The 19,087-nt window shown below is 50.0% G+C and overlaps 7 protein-coding genes across 7 annotated transcripts; 2 read left to right on the top strand and 5 right to left on the bottom strand.

The window, feature by feature from the left end:
- Positions 1–574: 574 nt before the first annotated feature.
- On the bottom strand, positions 575–824 carry PPTG_22480 (hypothetical protein; the record flags this gene model as incomplete). Its single annotated transcript, XM_008904332.1, has 2 exons — positions 575–729; positions 797–824. The coding sequence occupies 2 exons, from the start codon at positions 822–824 to the stop codon at positions 575–577; spliced, it is 183 nt and encodes a 60-aa protein (XP_008902580.1).
- A 2,969-nt stretch (positions 825–3,793) lies between these two features.
- Positions 3,794–4,907, bottom strand: PPTG_22479 (hypothetical protein; the record flags this gene model as incomplete). Its single annotated transcript, XM_008904331.1, has 3 exons — positions 3,794–3,797; positions 4,423–4,587; positions 4,741–4,907. The coding sequence occupies 3 exons, from the start codon at positions 4,905–4,907 to the stop codon at positions 3,794–3,796; spliced, it is 336 nt and encodes a 111-aa protein (XP_008902579.1).
- A 2,243-nt stretch (positions 4,908–7,150) lies between these two features.
- PPTG_09184 (hypothetical protein) lies at positions 7,151–7,501 on the bottom strand (the record flags this gene model as incomplete). The annotated part of the gene is made up of 1 exon (XM_008904057.1): positions 7,151–7,501. One exon carries the CDS (start codon positions 7,499–7,501, stop codon positions 7,151–7,153), a length of 351 nt encoding a protein of 116 aa, XP_008902305.1.
- Positions 7,502–9,055: 1,554 nt separating this feature from the next.
- PPTG_09183 (hypothetical protein) lies at positions 9,056–15,137 on the top strand. The gene is made up of 3 exons (XM_008904056.1): positions 9,056–9,198; positions 9,275–13,474; positions 13,541–15,137. Exons 1-3 carry the CDS (start codon positions 9,145–9,147, stop codon positions 15,053–15,055), a joined length of 5,769 nt encoding a protein of 1,922 aa, XP_008902304.1. The 5' UTR covers positions 9,056–9,144; the 3' UTR covers positions 15,056–15,137.
- A 27-nt stretch (positions 15,138–15,164) lies between these two features.
- PPTG_09182 (hypothetical protein) lies at positions 15,165–17,083 on the top strand. Its single transcript, XM_008904055.1, has 2 exons — positions 15,165–15,420; positions 15,491–17,083. The coding sequence occupies exons 1-2, from the start codon at positions 15,207–15,209 to the stop codon at positions 16,516–16,518; spliced, it is 1,242 nt and encodes a 413-aa protein (XP_008902303.1). The 5' UTR covers positions 15,165–15,206; the 3' UTR covers positions 16,519–17,083.
- PPTG_09181 (hypothetical protein) lies at positions 16,616–17,507 on the bottom strand (the record flags this gene model as incomplete). The annotated part of the gene is made up of 3 exons (XM_008904054.1): positions 16,616–16,806; positions 16,883–17,039; positions 17,097–17,507. The coding sequence occupies 3 exons, from the start codon at positions 17,505–17,507 to the stop codon at positions 16,616–16,618; spliced, it is 759 nt and encodes a 252-aa protein (XP_008902302.1).
- Positions 17,508–17,776: 269 nt separating this feature from the next.
- Positions 17,777–19,028, bottom strand: PPTG_09180 (hypothetical protein; the record flags this gene model as incomplete). Its single annotated transcript, XM_008904053.1, has 2 exons — positions 17,777–18,676; positions 18,756–19,028. 2 exons carry the CDS (start codon positions 19,026–19,028, stop codon positions 17,777–17,779), a joined length of 1,173 nt encoding a protein of 390 aa, XP_008902301.1.
- Positions 19,029–19,087: the final 59 nt, after the last annotated feature.

Genomic DNA, 19,087 nt, shown 5'->3' with positions numbered 1-19,087 from the left:
TTTTTCAGATCTTCGAATGCGAAACTTCAAGTGGTTCTTCCGCTTGTACTCCTCTAACTCTTGGTTAAACTCGTCCCAACTCTGAACCCCATCTGAGAGTTTAAAAGGCGGAACTACGTTGACAATCTCGTCACTCTCGTTGCGGAGTGACGCCAGTTCTTCGAGATGCTTGCTAGCGCGCTTGCGGGGCTGGTACTCCGTCGGCGGTGGCAAACTTGACAGTCTGGCTTCGCTTTCTGCAAACACGCCAGAAAACACATTTTTTCTCTTGGATGGATGCGAGGTTACTGCTAGCAACAAAGGCAGTTAGTAAAGAAATCTCGTATTAATACTGTATAGCCACGCCATCGTAACAGCAACTCGAACTTACATTTTTTTCTTCTTCCGTGGCTTGCCACCTTCTCCGCCAAGCGTTCGGAGTTCTGGGTGCCTGCGTGCTGAATTGAACGAACATACAAACCGAGTGAACTTAGTTTCAGCCAAATCTCACTATCGCAGAAGCAAATAGGGCATTACCGGTAGTTGACCCACAAATTTCGTCGTCGTCGTCGTCGTCGTCCTCTCCGTTCTCCTCTTATTCTTCCAAAACGTCGTCATCCTCCTCTCCTGTGTCCTCGTCTTCATCACAAACGAAGTCGTCGTCGCTGCTGTCGTCCGGCTCCATGCCCAGCGTGGCGTACATATAGTTCAGCTGAGTGTTCTTCTTCTCACGCTGGAAACGTCGTGCTTCTGTCCGCACGCAAAGAAAGAGTCAGTCGTCTTTTTCTGCACGAAGTCCCCGTCCTCTATGACGTACCGTAACCAGAACCATCCACTGTAGCCATGTGTGTCGCTTAGTCTTCCGTCCGCCGCCTGAGATTCCGCGCCGCCACGTGTCTGTCCTCAATTCGGCGATTCTGAAAATAACAGGCTCAGGTTGATCGTACTTAGTCTGAAACACAAAATACGTACCTAAATGGATATGTGAAATATTGGAAATTTATATATTCCCTGCATTTTTTGAAATCGGCTTCGGCAACCATACACCACATGTTTTCTCTTTACGCAACCATAGCCATGGTTGCGGTAACGACTCCGAACTCCGAGGGATAAGATTGTGCATAGCGCAGACTTTGAGTCGGACTGTGTCCGGGTGCTGAAGGGTCAAGCGCTTCGCGTGTGTGTGTGTGGGGGGGGGGAAGCTACTTTGGAGTCTGTCCGTGTTGTCCCGACGCGCAAGCAGAGCGGCAGGAGGATAACGACGAAGCTGGTGCCTCGCTTATAGAGCGGCTGCAAAAGCGCTGTCGGCTGGAGCAGCATCAGCCAGTGTACGAGCTGCTTGGTCGGCTTCCCACCGTCCTCGAACGTTGTTAAGCGCTTTTTTTTTTTTTTTTTTTTTTTTTTTTTAGCGTCGCTCGCACAACGTTCAGGCTGCAGCGGCACTCGCTGCAGTCTTATCCCTGGAAATGTTTCTCTTCTTGCGTCAGAATGAGAGCGTTTGGGATGCACGCACCGTCGAGAGCTTGGAATGAAGTGGTTGCGATCATTGATCAATGAAGCTGCATTGTATTGATTATCTATTTCTTTGTTTCTCGCAGTTCAATAATTTATCGTTGATGTTCTCTTGCTGTCAACAATTAACTATCCTCTCAACGTAGTTGCAATAGATTTAGATACAATTTTCGGCAGCCCTGCCCAGGACCCAGCGAACGCAAATTATATGAGACGCATCAATATACGAATCACTTTCTATAAGCAACGCGCCAAGCTGTCGACATTAATACTTACAGCGTGAAATTATTTATTGAATCGTATGCAGATCGGGTCGAGCAAAGGCGTCATGATTGATAATAGGTATCATTGATATTTACGCAAGTCGAACTAGATGGATAGGCATCACGACATACTACAGGAATTTCCAAAAAACAGTATAAAGTACTGTTTTCTTGTGAATCCAAATAATGAAGTCAGAGTACTGGAAACAGTATGTATTAAGTTTGCTTGCAAACTTAAAACTCAAACTACGTACTTGTAGCACTTCTGAAGCTTCGTCGGGTAGCAGGAGGCACTCGACGGCGTCGTCCGCGGGTAGCGTGGTATAGCCACACAAAAGTGATTGTTTCTCTTTCAAAATCAATTTTTAATTGCCAAGGTAAGTTTTTAGCTGGTTCCCACGTGAGCTCTCGATGGGTTACCCACTGCGCTAAGTAGAATTCAGCGTGTGAACCCACCGTTTCGCATAAACTCACTCTACGTCAAATGTCTCCCCATCTCGCCCTCTTTGTGCTTGCCTTCCTCGAAATAAACCGTGGCCTCTGTGGTCAAAATGCCGGGTTTTCTTCAGGCGGAGGCCGATTAGGTAGATTTTGGTTGACTCTCAATCTGTAAAATGAACCGTCGAAATTGCGTTGGAAGTTCCGGGCGTGTTTTTGTCTTTTGTTAAGGGCGCCCATAGCAGAAGTTGTAGAGTGGCTTGCATCCCGCACTATCATAGTCGAGGACGTGTATAACATAAGAATCGATGTTGTTTGCTAAAAACAAATTGTATTGTGCCCAAATCACAAAACACAAAAATTTACTCAACACAAATACAACCTCACTTTTTCTATAAAATGTTTAAGTTTGATTTCAAATTCTGGAACGCTGTCGTAGAGATCTTATAACTCGCAAACGATAAACAGTGTGAAGCACATTTTATAATATAGACACCCCAAGGGAGCAGTTAATAATGTTATCGGATCACAATTTCGAAATTGCAATACAGGACGATCTGGAATGCTTCTAAAAAATACCTTGAATTCCACAATTTTTGACAAATAACATTTTAGTAAGGAGATATTAAAACGAAATTATACAAATACCTTCAAAGGAAAGAGAGTGTATTAAAAGCTAAAGAATCAAAGCTGAGATCCAGTATAGCTGTCCTCATAGAGCATTACGAGCTTGTTTTCGTTTGTGGGAAGGCTTGGGTCCCGGCTTCAGCCCGCGTTTACCAATGCGGTCGGGGTCACTCTGAAAATGAGGGACACACATGGATGAGTCGGACTCGAGGGTCACATTTGTCGGACAAGGCTTGAACGCGAAAGTGTAGGTGGTTTGAAAATGCCCAATTGATGTCCTTGTCTTGTCGTATAACTCTTCAAATTTGGTGCCATTGTGAACGGCAGCACAAATTGCGTGAACGCACGGAGAATCGTCGTCTTTCCAATTGCCACAAGTACACTCAGCTGCCGGAAGATCAACTATACGCCAAGGGTGAATGTATCCATGCTTGCTCTGCGGACCGATATGCTGAACCGAAATGACACCGTCTAAGAGAGGAGTTATTGCACACATTGACGCTTCCTTGGCTCGGTCTTCCAGCCCTTTTTGCAACAGAGGAACCAATCGATCTACACCGGTGTTACTGGTCCATTTCGAAGCCAATTGTTGTTTTTCAGACGTGAGTTCACTAAGGCGCTTGAAGTAAATGTGAAATGCATCAAGAGGCTTTGAGCTCTTCATTTCATTACCCATCCAATTGTTAGTTTGTTCCGACAAATTTGAGGTAATCTCACCGAACGTTGGCAGTCCAAACGTTTTGCAAAATTTGTACTTGACCCAGTGTTTCTGATCGATGTTGTCCAAATATTCTACAGCCTTGGGTTTAAAAACCAGTAATTCACTTCGAAATAGTTTGAAGTCATTTTCGCAGGCAGTGCGAGCCATGGAACATATTAGGCGTCTGTCGTCGATAGAAAGCTTGGCACCAGAACGGTTGATGTTATCCAATATATGCCTTAGACAATAGCGGTGTCCAGCTGAAGGAGATACCTCAGCTACGGCGAACAACAGGCCCTTCTGGAGGTCAGAAATTATCGTGATTTTGTCCAAACCAGTAGCTGTTTTCACACTTTCCATGAACCAATGCCATTTTTCATAGTTTTTAACCCCAACAAGAGCAAGAGCAAACGGGATGATGTGGCGGGCTCCGCTATTCCCGAATTTTTGATTTCGAAGGGACGCAAACTGGGGAAAACTGGAATTTCACGCATGAAGATGGATATCGATGGCAGACTACGAGGCGATTTGGTAGAAAGTTATCAGAAACTGGAGTCGTATTTCAAGAAAATGACAGAAAAGAATCCTGGAAGCGTCTGGAAATTTGACCGTGAAGCGAATAACTTGACATTTCGACGTGCATTTTTCGTTTCGAATGTTGGCATCCACATTGCTAACATGTGTAAGATACTGACCGGTTTCGATGGAGCGCACCTGAAAGGCGAAATGAACAAAAGGGGTGTTTTTCTTGTTGCCACGACGAAGGACTACATCAATTAAGGTTGCGGTTGATCGGTCATGCATTGAAAGCATTTCCGTCATAACCAGAGTTGTAAGTTGCTCAATATCCTGGGTGGTGTTGTGCAGCTGGTTTTCTGTGCAGTAACAGAACCTTCAACGAACGGAGCTTGGGCAAACTCAACATGCTTGACGTGGTTATGGGCCAAATTCATCTTCGTCACTTTCCATTTCCTGTTAAATCTAAAACCGTTCACGAAAAACGGGCATTCCAGACTTTCAACAGGAGTGTTTTGGTCGAAAAACTGTGCTCCGTGTAGCTTCTTGCACCTGTATTTTGCGTTCCCAGAATTGTTAGATTTCACGCTTGATTGTTTCACAAATATCTGGAAACCACAGCGAACGGCTAACTCTTTGAAGCTTGACCTGGCTGCCTTCTGAGAGGCGAACTCATGGTTAGCCAAATTTTCTAGGCGGTCGTACACCAGACCGTAGTTTTCAGCTGTAAATTGCTCCGAGTCCAAGACAACGTTATCTCGTAGCAGGCCCAAGTCACGCGCGGCCTGAACATCGGATGCATCAAGCACGAAGCGTGCTTGACCGTAATTGGATAACGATGGAGGTTTGTGGTTTGTGGCAGGGGACACCATTTCAAATACAGAGAATGAAGTAAGAGACAAAGTTACTTATAGCTATGTGGGATCTATAAAAAAACGAGGAAGTCACAAGGTATAAAAGACATTTAGGTTCTAATGAACAGTATTGATTGAATAATAAAGTTGTGTAAGTATTTTTTGGTTTGTCACCGAAAAAGTTGTTTTGTACATGTTGTTGGAAAAACAGTTTGCAGATGTTTGTGAATTAATTTATTCAACACTTACAATTTCCAAACTTAAGTTTACTGGATCGGTAGCTCTATCCCAGAATTATTTCTACAGACTGAGAGAAAACAGTACTTTGTACTGTTTTCTAGAAATTCCTCCGACATGCTAATTAGAAATCCCGATGTCTTTCCCATGTTATTCTACTTGTACTCAGGAGAGCTTTCACTGCAGCTCCATTCTCAGTTCTTAAGACGCGTGTCTGGCCAACTCGAGCGACTTTTCGATACTTGCCTCCGTCATCCATTCTACGCCATAACTGATGACGGGCAATGGTGTTTGCACTTTCTGGTGGGCGTGTTTCTGCTATTAAGGAGGAGGTCAAAAGATTGAACCTTAAACTCGGAGCGAAGTACTGTGGCTTCGTCACCGTAGTCTCCAATCTCCTCCCAGTCGCATGCTCAACATATTCGTCTAGTTGTTTGTTGTTTAGAGCAACTGTATCGAGTTTCGCAGCCAACGTGTTGATGGTATTATCATCAGCAGGAGTCGATTATTGTCGAATTTCACCGTTTCGCGTGCAACAGTGGGCGGAGCTGGTGAAGCAGTTTGAGTTGGCGCTGAGGTATGACGCAATGGCGTTGTGGTGGGCCATTGACTAACTCCTCCAGCTGAAATGACTTCAACGTCGCAAAAAATCAGGAAACAAAACACGCGCCAATGGTGGGGGTTGACCGTGGGCCGGAGGACGTGCATGAGGAAAGTCATTTGCATCTTGCAGTTCATGAGCAGGCGTTCGCAGTACATCAGGTGTCGGGGCAGGAGTTTGATTTACGGCAGGTGTCGGGTTAACTGGTGTTGTGCGAGCGAAGTGTAGCGGTGTGAAAATGCGCTGTCGTTCTCGAGGATCAGCCGTTCGAAGCAGCGTTTTGGATCTTGTTGGTATCGCTTTCTCACGGCGGTTTTTTTTTCACGAACGTATTGACGCATTATCTGGTGTTTCATGTTTTTTTTTTCGACTGTCATTCGATTACATTTTGCGGTCTTGGTTCGCGCAAGCTCACTGAACAAATGCTCACATGTTGCCGTGTTAACGGCGATGGACAAGATTGCGAGAGATGGCAGAGGAAGTTTGCAGTTCGTTTTCGTATTCGTCTCATACTCCCAAAACGTCGACACAGCATCGCTGCTGAAGTCGGCAGAGCGTGAAGTTGTATAAGTTCCCTGAATCCAATCGAACATTTCACCACGTATCCCCGCTGTCATCTTCATTTACAAAGCGACGATAGTATTATTGTGCAAATTGACAAAGATCGCCCACCTCGGTAATCACAGTTGGTGGAAGACTTCGTGCTTTTACAGCATACTCAGGATGAAGAAAGAACCCCAGAATGAAGAGAGGTTGCTCACAGGCATTCCATCAAGCTTCAACTAAGTCGTTGAGAGAGTTACTCAACTCCGTAGACACAAACCCACGATAAGTATTCATGAATGAAATAACTACATCTGTCACTGTATTTTCATCCCTATGGAGACGGAATGAAGCTGTACACAATGGCCGAACAATTTTCTCCGCAGTCTCGAACTTCGTCCAGAACTCAACATCCCCTAAAATTTGAATCTTATCCGTGAGATCCGGGCTACCCCGATATGAGAAGGCTATATCTTCTAAGGCTCCGCGTATACGAAGTAACGACGCAAAGCAGGCCTGTATCGAGTTCCACCTAGTTTCATATAGCGTGAAAACGGCAAAACTATCACCATAGCGCTTAGTCATTGCTTTAACAGCCCGAACCAGCCATTTAGAAGTAGAAGCGTTCAGAAAACTTGCAACTCCTGCGGCTTCCTTGGAAACCTTTTCAAACGCCGAGGTTAGAACGGCTTTCACCAGATTGTTGACGTCGTGTGCAAAGCAATGTATGAGGCGATATTGGGAAGCGAGGTGCCAATATACGCGGTGCCCGGCTACATTTCCCGGCGCTGTCAGTCACAATTGCACTTACTATCCACTCCGATGCCAATAGCTCGTCGATAACCCCTTCCATCTGCTCGACAATTGCAAGGCCGTCATGTCAATCGCCAGTAGCCTTTAAATCGTAAGTCAAAATCTGTCCAAACAATGCAATTGCACAATCCAGCACATGCAGTTTCGCAATCGTTTCCCACATATCCGACAAGTAGCTTACTCTTCCACCACTTCGATTCTGAATCGCTCGCACACCGTCACGTTGCTCCATCGAGTGCAGCTCGGCGTATTCGTTTAATACTCGACCGCTTAGTACATGGCGATGTGGAATAGCTCCAATCCCTCCAAAACGAACATTCAAAAAGACTAACAGGCGTCTCAATGACATCAGTTCCACAAACGAGTCAGGAAGCAAGGCTTCTGCTTGATATTCCAGCAACAAACGCCAGAAAACCATTTTTTCAGCGGGAGTAAATTCCGGTGGCGACGTGCATTGTTGTTTGTTGGCACCACCGTGCTGACTCAAGTTTGTATTGTCCTCGCTCAGAAACGCGTTCCCGGTGGCCCTGGTGTAGGAAGAGCAGTCGGACAAGTGTTTTTGCTAAACTTCTTTACGTCCATAGACATGAGCCGCATTGCAGTATTCACACACAGTCCATCACATGGTCTTGTTGCACCGCTCATTCAAATGGTAAAAATGTACTGAGGCCACTAGGAGGGAGTCCACGCTTGTCCAGGCCTGATGAATCCTGCAGCCAAGGCAGTAGATTCATTAGAACGTTGTAGCTCCGTCCACAGGTGCAGCAGCGAGATCTAGCTTCAACAACATCTTTTTTTTTTTTACGTCAACAATGTGAAAATGATTTGCAAAAATGTTTTTAATGTCGTATCAAATCCTTTATACGTAAAAATGTGAAACAAAAATACCAACGCTGCAACAACGTTTCTCATCGATTCCGACGTGAGCAGCTGCCGCACGACCTGCCAGTGCCACACTTCGTCGTCATGCGGTGCACGACCAGCCGATCCTTGCACGCGTCGCTCCGTCTGAGCCCAGCGACCACTCATACGTCGTACCCACGGTCTCCGAATCGCAGTCGCGCCTCACTGTAGCTGTGGGTATGGCGGTCCCCGTGCCACCGTCGCCCATGCTCACCACCATCTCCGTGTACGGCATGTACACCACGAAAGTGCCGCCCGCGTTCCACGCCGGCTATCACGCGTTCGAATTCAACCTCCGAGTCACACTCGATCCCCCGCACTTGTGCCTTGTTACAGTATATTGGACTGGTAGGGCTGTTCTTCATGACCACCATCAGATTAGTACCATGTATGGTAGTTGCAAAATACATAATGCAGGACACAACTAACGTACCCGACCACTTAAAGCCCGGTACAATCGAATAGAGCCAAAGCAAAACGGCTCGGAGGGCTTTATTCTGGAGAGGCGCCGTTATCAGAGCTACGTTTTTGCTCTACGCACCTATATAAGTGAAGCTTGTGGGCTGAACCAAATAGGGTTTTAATTTTTCCTTATTTACATCTTACAAAACGGTTAGTCGTAGAATTCGTAGTTAGTCAACGTTGTTGATTCCGAGGCAAACATCTACAAATCTGTAGAGCGTGGTACATGTAGGCAGGAAAGGTAAAGTAATTAAGGGAAATGCCGGTTTAGTAGCCTCGACTGGTGCCCTCACTATATCTTTGCAGCCAGGTATCCGATTCACACGTGCCGGGTAGCGTTGAAAGGAGGAGAACAGCCTGGTTTTACGGATGTTTAAAGATTTAATTGTTGCTTATTTTATTGACGTACGTATTATGTTCAGATTTTATTTTGCATATGTAAGGCACATAAAATACCACGGGTACAGAATTTAGAGAGTCTTGAATTAAGACTCTCTAAATTTCAAGACTCCTGATTATTGTCAGTAATGAGTGAACGTCATTAACCACAAAAGGAATTTGCTTCATTTTTTTTAGCCAATTGCAAATTTGATTCAAATTTCCACCAATTAGAGTATTACATAATCCCCATTGACCACGGTTTTGCCACTTTCCCCCTCTTTCGCAACTCTAGCAGCGGCAAAAGCGCGTGACACCATGTTCGCCGGCAATCACGGTGACCGCGCCAAACGCGATAAGGCGTCGGGAGTCGTGCGTAGTCATGCAGAGTGATGACGAGTGTGTTACTGTGTGCTAACTTGTTTCCTTTCTCCTTTTCCCGCTGCAGGTGGCTGGCCCGCATGCTCAGAGCAATGGCTGCGTCGTTTGCGGCTCGGACCAGAACGGAGACAGCATCCTGCTCTGTGACGGCTGCGACGGCGAGTACCACACCTACTGCCTTGTGCCACCGCTCACCGAGATCCCGGCCGGAGACTTTTACTGCAAGAAGTGTACGGACGCCAATCTGGCCAAGCAGCGCAAGGCCGAAGGCGCCTCCGCTGCCCCATCGACCGCCGCAGCTACCAGTGGACAACCGGTGGCTCCTCCTGCAGCTCCAGCCTCTCGTTCATCTGTCCCCGCTCCACCTTCTGCTGCTGCTGCTGTATCGGCTAAGCCCACCATCCTCATGAAGGAGTCCAAGTACAGAGGTGTGTCCAAAGTGTCGATGAAGGGCGTTAAAAAGCCGTTCGTGGCCAAGCTCTGGCAGGGATCAAAGTACCTGCAGCTAGGCACCTTTGGCAGCGAGATCGAGGCGGCTCATGCCTATGACAAGGCCGCACTCATGCACTACGGCAAGAGCGCACAGCTCAACTTTCCTCACTTGCACGACAGCTTAATTCGCCAGGAAGTAGCCTTCAGTGTGCGGACACAAAACCCTTCTTTTGCTGCGGCTGCGAGTGCTCCTCCACCTCCCGCTCACTCAGCGTCTGCGGATATCTACGCTTCCGGACGCGGGCGAGGCAGAGGTCGTGGACGTGGCCGGGGCCGCGGGCGTGGTAAGCGCTTACAGGAATCACCCGATGCACATGGAACAGCTGCACAACTAGAGGCCAAGCGCCGCAAGATGGAGAACGTTGAATTACCGACTCAGCAGGCACAGAGTGTGCTGGCTAAAAAGTATTTGGGTGTCCAGGTACACCGCGTGTATGCGCACGCACAGATTCACGTGAACGGTAAAATTGTCAATTTGGGCACATTTCCCACTGCTAAGGATGCAGCTATGGCGTATGACAAGGCGGCATTGAAATACTTTGGAAGACCGACCGGCTCTACTGACGCTCATCCTGGAGAAATTGTCCTCAACTTCCCAGAGAAACGTGACGAATTTTTGAAACAGTTGATGGAGGAGGAAAAACAAAAAATGGCGCGACAGACAGGAGGGTCGAACTACGCCAGCCGCAGTGCTCAGAACGCCAAGTACAACTTGTCCATTATGAAACTCAATTCGTGGATGTCGAAACTCCAGCGATCAGTGAAGATGGTGGAGGCCTCCCAGAGAGTGGAGTGGGGTCTTCACCCTGAATCGATGAAGACCGAGGAGGAACAGGAGACAAAACAAGAGGAAGAAGAAGCTACTAACGTGTCATCATTGGTGAAGACCGAAATTTTCGGTTCTGGACCTACGATTAAAAGGGAATTCACAACACGGGATCAGAAACTGAGGCAGAACAAGAAGGAGATCCAAGAAGCAATTGCACTGATGGTCGAGGAGCTCAAGATCTATGCGGCTGATGCGCCTGTAGATCCGCTTTTTCAGCCACCTCCTCGTTGCGCGCCTATTCTCGATTTATTGTCCACTTCTCGACATTTGAAGTTGATCAGTGCGATTAATGACCTTGCTCACCTCAAAGTGAAGGTAGACGGAAAAGATCCGCACTCTGTAGTCGATGGACGCTTCGAAAGCAAACTACAGGCTGTTGTCGACTATCGCGCCCGTCTTCAGATGTCAAGCAGCAACGAAAAGCAGAAGTTGGCGAATTATATGCGTGAATTGGAGACTGTGACGTCGCCAAGCCCGACAAGCCTTCCTGGTGGTGCGACCACAACAGGAGGGGAAACCCAGGCGTCGAAACAGCCGAACATCCTGAAAAATGCCAAGTACGTGAAGCGGAAAGTTCCGATATCGAAGCCACAGAAGCCTCAGGTGATAGACCTTATGTCGGATGAGGACTCGCCACAGCAAGAGGACAAAGAAATGAAGAAAGAGCCCGTTGCCACTACAACCGAGGATTCTCCGGCTGATGTGAAGCCGGAAGTGATCGCAGTAGAAGAGCAAGATCAACCCGAGAGCTCTACGGACGAAACGATTGCAAAGCAGAAAGAAACTGCAAGTACGTCAACGGGTTCTGGTGACGAGGAACCATCTTCTGTGTCGGTGGAAGAGAAGAGTACAAACTCAGCAGACAGTGGTGATAATGCAGCTTCGCAAGATGCGACAAATGATAAAGAATCTGGCGAAAAAGAAACGAAAGTTACGACTGACTCCTCTGAAACGACGAAAGAGGAGGAATCGAAGGAGGGTAGTCCAGACGCGGATAAAACTGAGGAGGGCAAGGCCGAACCCGAAGTTCCGGAAGACAAGGCTGAAGCAGACAAAGTTGAAGAAGTAGAAACTGAAAAGACTGAAGCTGACACACCTGATGGTGATAGTGCAGAGGATGCGAAGCCTGGAGCTTATCAAAGCACGGCGAGTAGTGTCGAAGACGAACCCGACACTGCAAAGACGGACGAGGATATCACTATGGAAGATGCTGAAGAAGATGGTGGTGAGGTTTCTTCGTCAACAACCATAGTCGTTCCCAAGGACGAGTTTGAGTGGCAGTTCTGTTTGGCTATTCAATTACCCTCAGCTAAGGAGAGCCCTACAACATGTGACGGTGTGTGGCGATTACTACCGCTATCGAGTAAGACCCAAATGGGCGAATTCATTGAAGATGTTTTCCTAACCGAAAATGAAGTATCGGAAATGGAAATCTCAGAGGAAGAGGTCTGCTCTTCTTCTGCTGCTACTGACGGGAAAACACCATGGATGGAGCATTTGCGCCAGCTGCATGTCGAAGAAAGCCAAGTACGCCAGCAAATCCAGCGGGAAACTAATCATCAACACGCGCTACAAGGTATCATGAAGATCGAGCAAGACCGGCTGAATCAGATATCCGTGGTCTACCGCGAAGCCATGAACAAACTTGATACAAAAACCTCGCTGGCACTTAAGAATCATGCTCGCGTGAGTCAGGACGCACAGCTGGTGAAGTTGATGCAGCACTCCTTCAACCCAATACTAGGAGATCTGCTGGACAAATGCGAGGAAGCGCTGTTGAACTGCTTCCGGAAACTATCTCTTCGATTTGTGGACTTCTCTCAAGAGTTCGAGTACTATCGCACTGCGCTACTTAATCTGACTCAATCTTCAGGAAAGGAGAATCCAACCGAGGAGGGACAGTCCAGCCCGGTTGACGCATCGGATCTGGTTTTGGACGACGTGACCATTAAGCGGGAAAATATCGCGAAGGTAACAGGAGAAGCTGCGGATACAGACCCGACGATTGGAACTGGTGACAGTGTGAAGGTTGTTGACGATAGCGAAGCTACCCCAGTCAATGAAAGTGACGAGTTTGATGATTTGGGTGACAGCTCTGGGCTAAGAGAAGCCTATATCAACTTTTATATGGGCGAAATGGAAGCTCTGTGGAAAGAACGAAGCTCTTCACTCGAAATGGTGCAGGCGATTCAGCGCTCACTGCTGCATACCACGCTTCAAGTGGATGCCTCCACTGCAAAGCCAGTGGAAGTGCAGAAAGCATCTGAGGTAAAGTCGTCTGATGACGCTGAGATGAAGGTAGAGGAAAGCGAGGATGCCGAGAATACGGTCGAGTCTACGGAAATGGAAGCACAATCCGAAGAGAAAACCGCAGAGTCTGAAGAAAACTCAGAGGTGTCACAGGAGGGTACGGCGTCGACTGGAGGCGCAACAATCGAAAAGGAGGCCGATGTAATCGTGGAACAGGCGGATGTGAATACACCGGAAGCTGTGTCATCAAAACCCGAGAGTACCCAAGTCAGCAGCGAGGTCGTTGTGAAAATTGAGCCGCAGGAAGAAGTGTCAGGAAAATTCCGGCGGGAGCAGGAACTACGTGAAGCAGTTGAATCCTGCTTGGCTCAATGGCAGCGTATCCAATGGCCAGAGGAGCTGAACTCGACGTTCCTCACCCCAACGACAAGTTCCATCTCGTCAACTACGTCTCCGGTGATCAAGAGCGAGCACATTAAGACGCAAACTTGTTCTGCTGCAGATGAAGAGGAAGCCGAGTACGAGTCACCGTACAGCGTCATGGACGAGTTGAAACGTGTAATGATCGACCTGACTCAAGATCAAGTGATCCCTGTCCCGCCGCAGGTTGAGCCGACGACGCTAGTGATGTATCACCCTGTATTCATCAACCACCAGACTCCGAAGGACCACCCCGAATGCCCCGAGCGCATGGATGTGAGTTCTGTTTATGTTGTTCACCTCTGTTTTTCGCTCTTCTGACCATTTTTTTCCCTCTTGCAGCGAGTCGTAAACATTCTGAACACGTTGGTAAAGAAGCACCAAGACACGCTCAAGCTGGAGCGTCTCTCGATGTCACCAGAAGAGTTGTGCCCTCCGGAAACCACGCTTTTGATGGTGCACTCGCCGACTTACTTGCGACAGCTGAAGGAGCGATCGATCGAAGCCGGTTCACAGTCTGCGTCGTCCCCCACGGCTTCATCCCCATCATCTCGCGCTCTTGTGTTCGAGTCGGACTCGGGCATTCGGGAAGAGACACCGAAGCGTGATGGACGAAAGAAGAATGGACGCCCACTGCTAGCTGGTGCCTTTGGTGCTGCTAGTCTCGAGCAGAATGGCGTGGAGTTAGACACATTCGTGAGCAGCAAGTCGTGGGACGTTGCTCGTGCTGCTGCGGGCACCGTGTGTCTTGCGGTGGACCGAGTTGTGCGCAAGGAGTATCACAACGCGGTCTGCTTAGTCCGTCCTCCAGGACACCATGTTGGTCGTCATGGCCGGACGCAAAACGCTCCGTCATCAGGTTTTTGCTTACTGAACAACGTGGTGATCGGCGCGACACACGCGCGGCTGTACCCGTGGATCCGCAAGGTTGCAGTGCTCGATTGGGATATCCACCACGGAAACGGCACGGAGGAGCTGCTGATGGACGATCCGGACGCGTTCTTTGCGTCTATTCATCTATACTCAGCTGGGAAATACTTTCCTGGAACGGGCAAGTCGTGTGAGACGGGCAACCGTGTCAATGTGGCTCTTGAGAACACGGGAGCTGGTAGCGGTTCACAGGCATTCAGGTCTGCGCTTGAGTTGAAGGTACTGCCGGCTATACGAGCGTTCCAACCAGATATTATCTTTATCTCAGCAGGCTTTGACGGCCACCGCGACGACATCCTAGGTGGGGTGGCGGCTGTAAACAACCCCAACGTGCCTGCTGGGTACGTGGAGGAGGACTACGCGTGGGCTACTTTGGAGGTCCTGAAGCTGGCGGCTGAGGTATGTGACGGCCGCGTTGTCTCGGTGCTGGAGGGTGGCTACGACGTGCGCCGTGAGACGAACTCGCTGGCCAAGTCGGTGGCGGCCCATGTTGCGGCTATCTCGGCGTACGAGGCAGCCCGGCGAATGTCTGATGACAGCGGCACTGTCGATGTGGAGATGAAGGAAGAGGACGCAGCGGACAAGGCTGTCGCCCCCGCTGGCTCAGCCACATCGGCACAAGGTGCGGTTGTCATCAAGACGGAGCATCCGATTAAGCAAGAGCCTGTTGGTTTGCTAGAGAAATTGCTGTCAACGGACCTCGACGACGACAACGTGGTCATCATCGACGACGAGGACAACGAGGAGGAGGGCGGCGAAACAACCCACGATGTCCATGACGGCGAAGATGTTGAGGATGAAGACACGGGTGAGGAGGACGATGGCGACGTCGCAATGGCCGATGCCGAGGGAGGGCCCGAGAGTGAAGAGCCTCATGATCACAGCGAGAAGAGCGGGCAGGACGCCATGGACGCGGACGACAGTTGAAGTGGTAGTGTCCTCCATGCTGTCCTCCATTATGTTTGTTTTCTGATTGGCCATAATTCGATTTTCTGTACAAATCATCCAATCATGTCTTTATTTTGTTTTTTTACCAAAATTATCGATTCATTCGCAAATCCCCATCCTAGCGAACGCGATGAGCGACCCGTTCTACCTGGCCGACATCTTGTTGGGGCGCGTGGGCGTTCTCCGCTCCACAGCCGAGAGTATTATTCTGGAGCTATGCGAGGCGCAGACCAAGCTGGAGCCTGGCCAGGCATCGGACGACGCACTGCGCCTGGCCATTAAGAACAAACTGGAGCGCGTACAAACCAACCTCAAATTGCTACGCAAGCTCGTGCCAGAGTTCGGTGCGCATTGTCTCCCTACTGTCAACTGCAATGTATGTGTGTTAACTGACGTGCTGCTGTTGGCCTTCAGACGGCAAGACGAAGCCTATTGAAGGCGTGAGCCAGACGCACCGCAACCTCATGCTCGAGTACCACTGGAAGAACCAGGTTCAGGACATGGGCGCTAAGGCACAGGCTGTGTATTTGGAGCAGCTGAGCGCCACCTTCCCGCGCCTCGAGATGCTGGGCGACGTGCGCTGCCCACCCACCCCCAGCAGCCTCTTCGTGCCCAAGTCGCACAAACGCGGTCGGGTTTTCGACCCCTTCGGAGAGAAGCAGCCTGCCACACTCAACGAGATGATGGATTACATGATGGCCAAGAACCGCAAACTCAAGTTTTTCAAGCACGCAGAGACTACACGTGGTGGCCGTCGAGTCATCAAGTCCATCAAGTGCGAGATCAACAAGGAGGTGACAGTGCATCTGAGCTTCTGTCCGCCCATTCCCGAGAATGGACCCAACGGCGAGTCTGGCGTGGCTGCCAGCCCCATGACTCCATCTACACCAACATCCCCGGCCTTCGCCGGTGGCCGCCTGCGTAGTACTCGTAACAAACACAAGAAGCAGCAACAGCAGCTCGTGAAGAAGAAAAAAGGCGACATGCTAACGAAAGCCAAACTCGCCGCCGAGGAGGCCACCAAGATGGAGATGGAGGAACTCAAGCAGCGCATCACAGAGGCGCGCGAGGCAATTAAAGAGCAGGAGCAGGCTCGAGCTGCTGGTTTGCAGGTTACCAAGTACATCCAGCGACTGTCTATCTTCCCGTACAACGAGGATGCTCCGCTCGGTGCGTGGTCGGAGTCGTCGCACAACCTTTTCCGGCTTGTCACGCTGCACGGCCGAAAGGCATTGGACCATTTTCGTAAGCAACACCCGGAGACGTGTTTCTACCATCTCTTCACGTGGCTGGGCTACTATGACAAGATTTACCAGACTCCATGCTCGTTCTGTAAGAAGCTGCTTGCCAAGGAGAGTGAGGAGTGGGCCTATGTGCCTCCGTCTTTCCGCGACTACGCAAACGGACAAGCTTTCCACTCCAAGTGTCTACCCATTGAGTAGAGGAGCCAGGCAAGCTAGTAGCGACCAAGTTGCTTTGATAAGTCCACCAACATGGAAGGACCAACCACTTCATTTAACTTTGTTGTCTTCTAGGCAGCTACTCGAGCCTGATCGGGAGCAAGCGACCGAAAGCTGGAGGCTTCTCTAGGCCCGATTGCGCCCGCAGTTTGATTTTGCTCGCTGCCAAATCGCGTGGAGTAACAGTGGTTGCCGAGAGCGGCGGCTGGCTGCTGGTGAGTTGGTCCTTATTGACCAGCCCCATTGCGTCGTAAGCTTCAACGACAAAAGCTGTATCACAGAGTAAAAACCATAAATCGTAGTCAGCACATGTAAAACACTATATACTCGTAGATTTAGTACCCACCTGCACATGGGAACGAAGGAGCTGCATCAGAGCTTGGCTTGCGCATTTCTTCCGGGTTAATCAGAGCCGAGACCGTGTGACGCAACGAGATTCGACTTGTGCGCCCTGCATTGTCGGCAATGAAGGCACTAGCAGCTTCTTGAATTTCCTTGGATCGCTGCAATGCTGCGTCGTCAGTAATAAAATAGCATCCACTGCACAGCAACATGCTCACCTCGTGCTTTAGAGTCAACACAGAAATCTCCGTGGCCTCTGAAGTCAATAGTCGAGCACTGTACGGACGACACTGCACCTTGTCCAGCGTCTCCTCCACGATAAACTTGCGGCCCAAACGGTCCACGTAGATCCAGCCGCAGTGATCGAAGCGCGGCCGCAGCTGCAGTCGAGTAACCCACGTGTGCAGCGCCGCCAGAGGCTGCAGAGCCGTCAGTTTGCGCTGGAAGAAGATGAGATCACCTGTCTCGAGCGTCTCCATGATGGTATCGTCCATAGACCCAGGGATGAATTCAAGTGCCTCACCCCCAGGAGGTGCACGCACTTGGTGGCGCATGCGCGTGAGTGTTGCGTTGCCGCTCCAGGCCACCGCTCCGGCCAGTGGCAGCAGTGCGAGCGTCCGGGCTGCCATAAGTAAGTGATCCTCAGAATGATGCGCGTCTATGAGCCCATAGGATTTGCAACTTGGCAACTTCTGTCAATTATTGCAGGTTGGCATTGACAGTTTGAAATGCTGGGTGTTGGCTGTGCAAAAATATTTTTTTTCGCGTGGAAAAATGATGCCAAGCCATTCACACATAAAATTAACTGCTTTGTCGACTAGTAGTGACTGCGTGTTGCATAGCCCTCATAGCTTTCTCTCTGTCATTCTGTTCGCTAGGCACAACCACTTCTGAGTCTTCAATTGCCGTCGCTTCCATTCGTGACGCCATCTAGAGCAGCAATCGCTTGCTTCAACCGCTGCTTTTCTCCGCGGAAGAAAGCTATATCCCGCAGCACGTCCTCGTTCAGCGCAGGACAGGCCGCCCCCGTCCGTGCTGCCAACGCCGCCGACGCCACACCGTTCCACGCGAGCTGCTGTGCTAGTTGCGAGATTGTTGCGATCACACCGCGAAGTTCCGCCAGTAGCTTCAAGCGTCGATCTTCCAGCAGTGTCTGTGTACGCAGACGGACGTACTCATTCGCCATTTCACGGTCGCACTCGACGCGAGGAACGTCAAGGTCGTCGCTTGTATCGTCGAATGTGATGACCACGCTATCAGACCCGCGCTGTGCTACATTTGGAGGTCGAACTAACGTCCTCGCTTCCGGAACGGACCTCTTCACGCCATTTGCAATCTGCGAACTACTGATCGCGCCCACCTTAGCCGTCTGGAACCCGTTAGCAGGCGGCGCTTGCAGCACCATTTCGCGCTGTTCGTCCTCGTGCGAGTCGGCGGTATCCGAGTCATCGCTGGAGGTTGAAGAGCTATACTCTTCCTCATCCGGACCATTGGCGCCCTCAGTCCGCCGCCGCTTGCGCGGGCCGCCCTCCTCATGATCTCTGACCTGCTCTAGCAGTGCCTGAATAAACTGCGGGTTCGAGCGCAGTATATCGTAGCAGTGGCGGAAATGGAACGACTCGAACTTGAGTTTGGGGCGGGCCGAGTCCGTCTCCGAGTCACCTGTAGGTGTCGGTGGCCTCTGTCGGCCCTGCACGAACTGGCGCACAGCTGCCGCATTAGTCTCACTCCTCTCCTCTCGGAAGAGCTTCTCGGCCTGTTTGATGGCCTTGGGAGGCCTCTTGCCAGTCTTTTGCATCTGTACACAACAAGTGCAATGAAGTGCGTCAGCAGGGTGTTTTCCTACATTTAATTCCCCCAACTCGGCACACACACACCTTGTCCACCAGCGACGTGAACAGGACCATGTCCGGACGGATGCCGCGCGACCAGCGCGTATGCAGAGAGCGAGCGCTGCGCGGCGCCGCCGTGATGTCGGGCACGATTGCTTGTTCAGCAGTCACGAGCCCCTGATAACGCTGCTGCACGCGCTTCCAGAGCGCACAGTTGTCGCTCAGCACCACGTCCCCGTGGCTGGCGAACACAGCTAGCAGAGCGCGTCCAAGGCGCTTATCGTCCGCGTGCGTCCAGCGTTCCTTACCTCGCCGCATCTCGAAGAAAAGTAATATTCTGGCGACAACGAAAACACTTTTGAAAATAGAAGAGGGGA

This window comes from Phytophthora parasitica, assembly GCF_000247585.1.
Source record: "Phytophthora parasitica INRA-310 unplaced genomic scaffold supercont2.17, whole genome shotgun sequence".
NCBI lineage: Eukaryota > Oomycota > Peronosporomycetes > Peronosporales > Peronosporaceae > Phytophthora > Phytophthora nicotianae.
The sequence above is the reverse complement of the archived record's forward strand: the minus strand, read 5'-3'. Positions and strand labels throughout refer to the sequence as shown.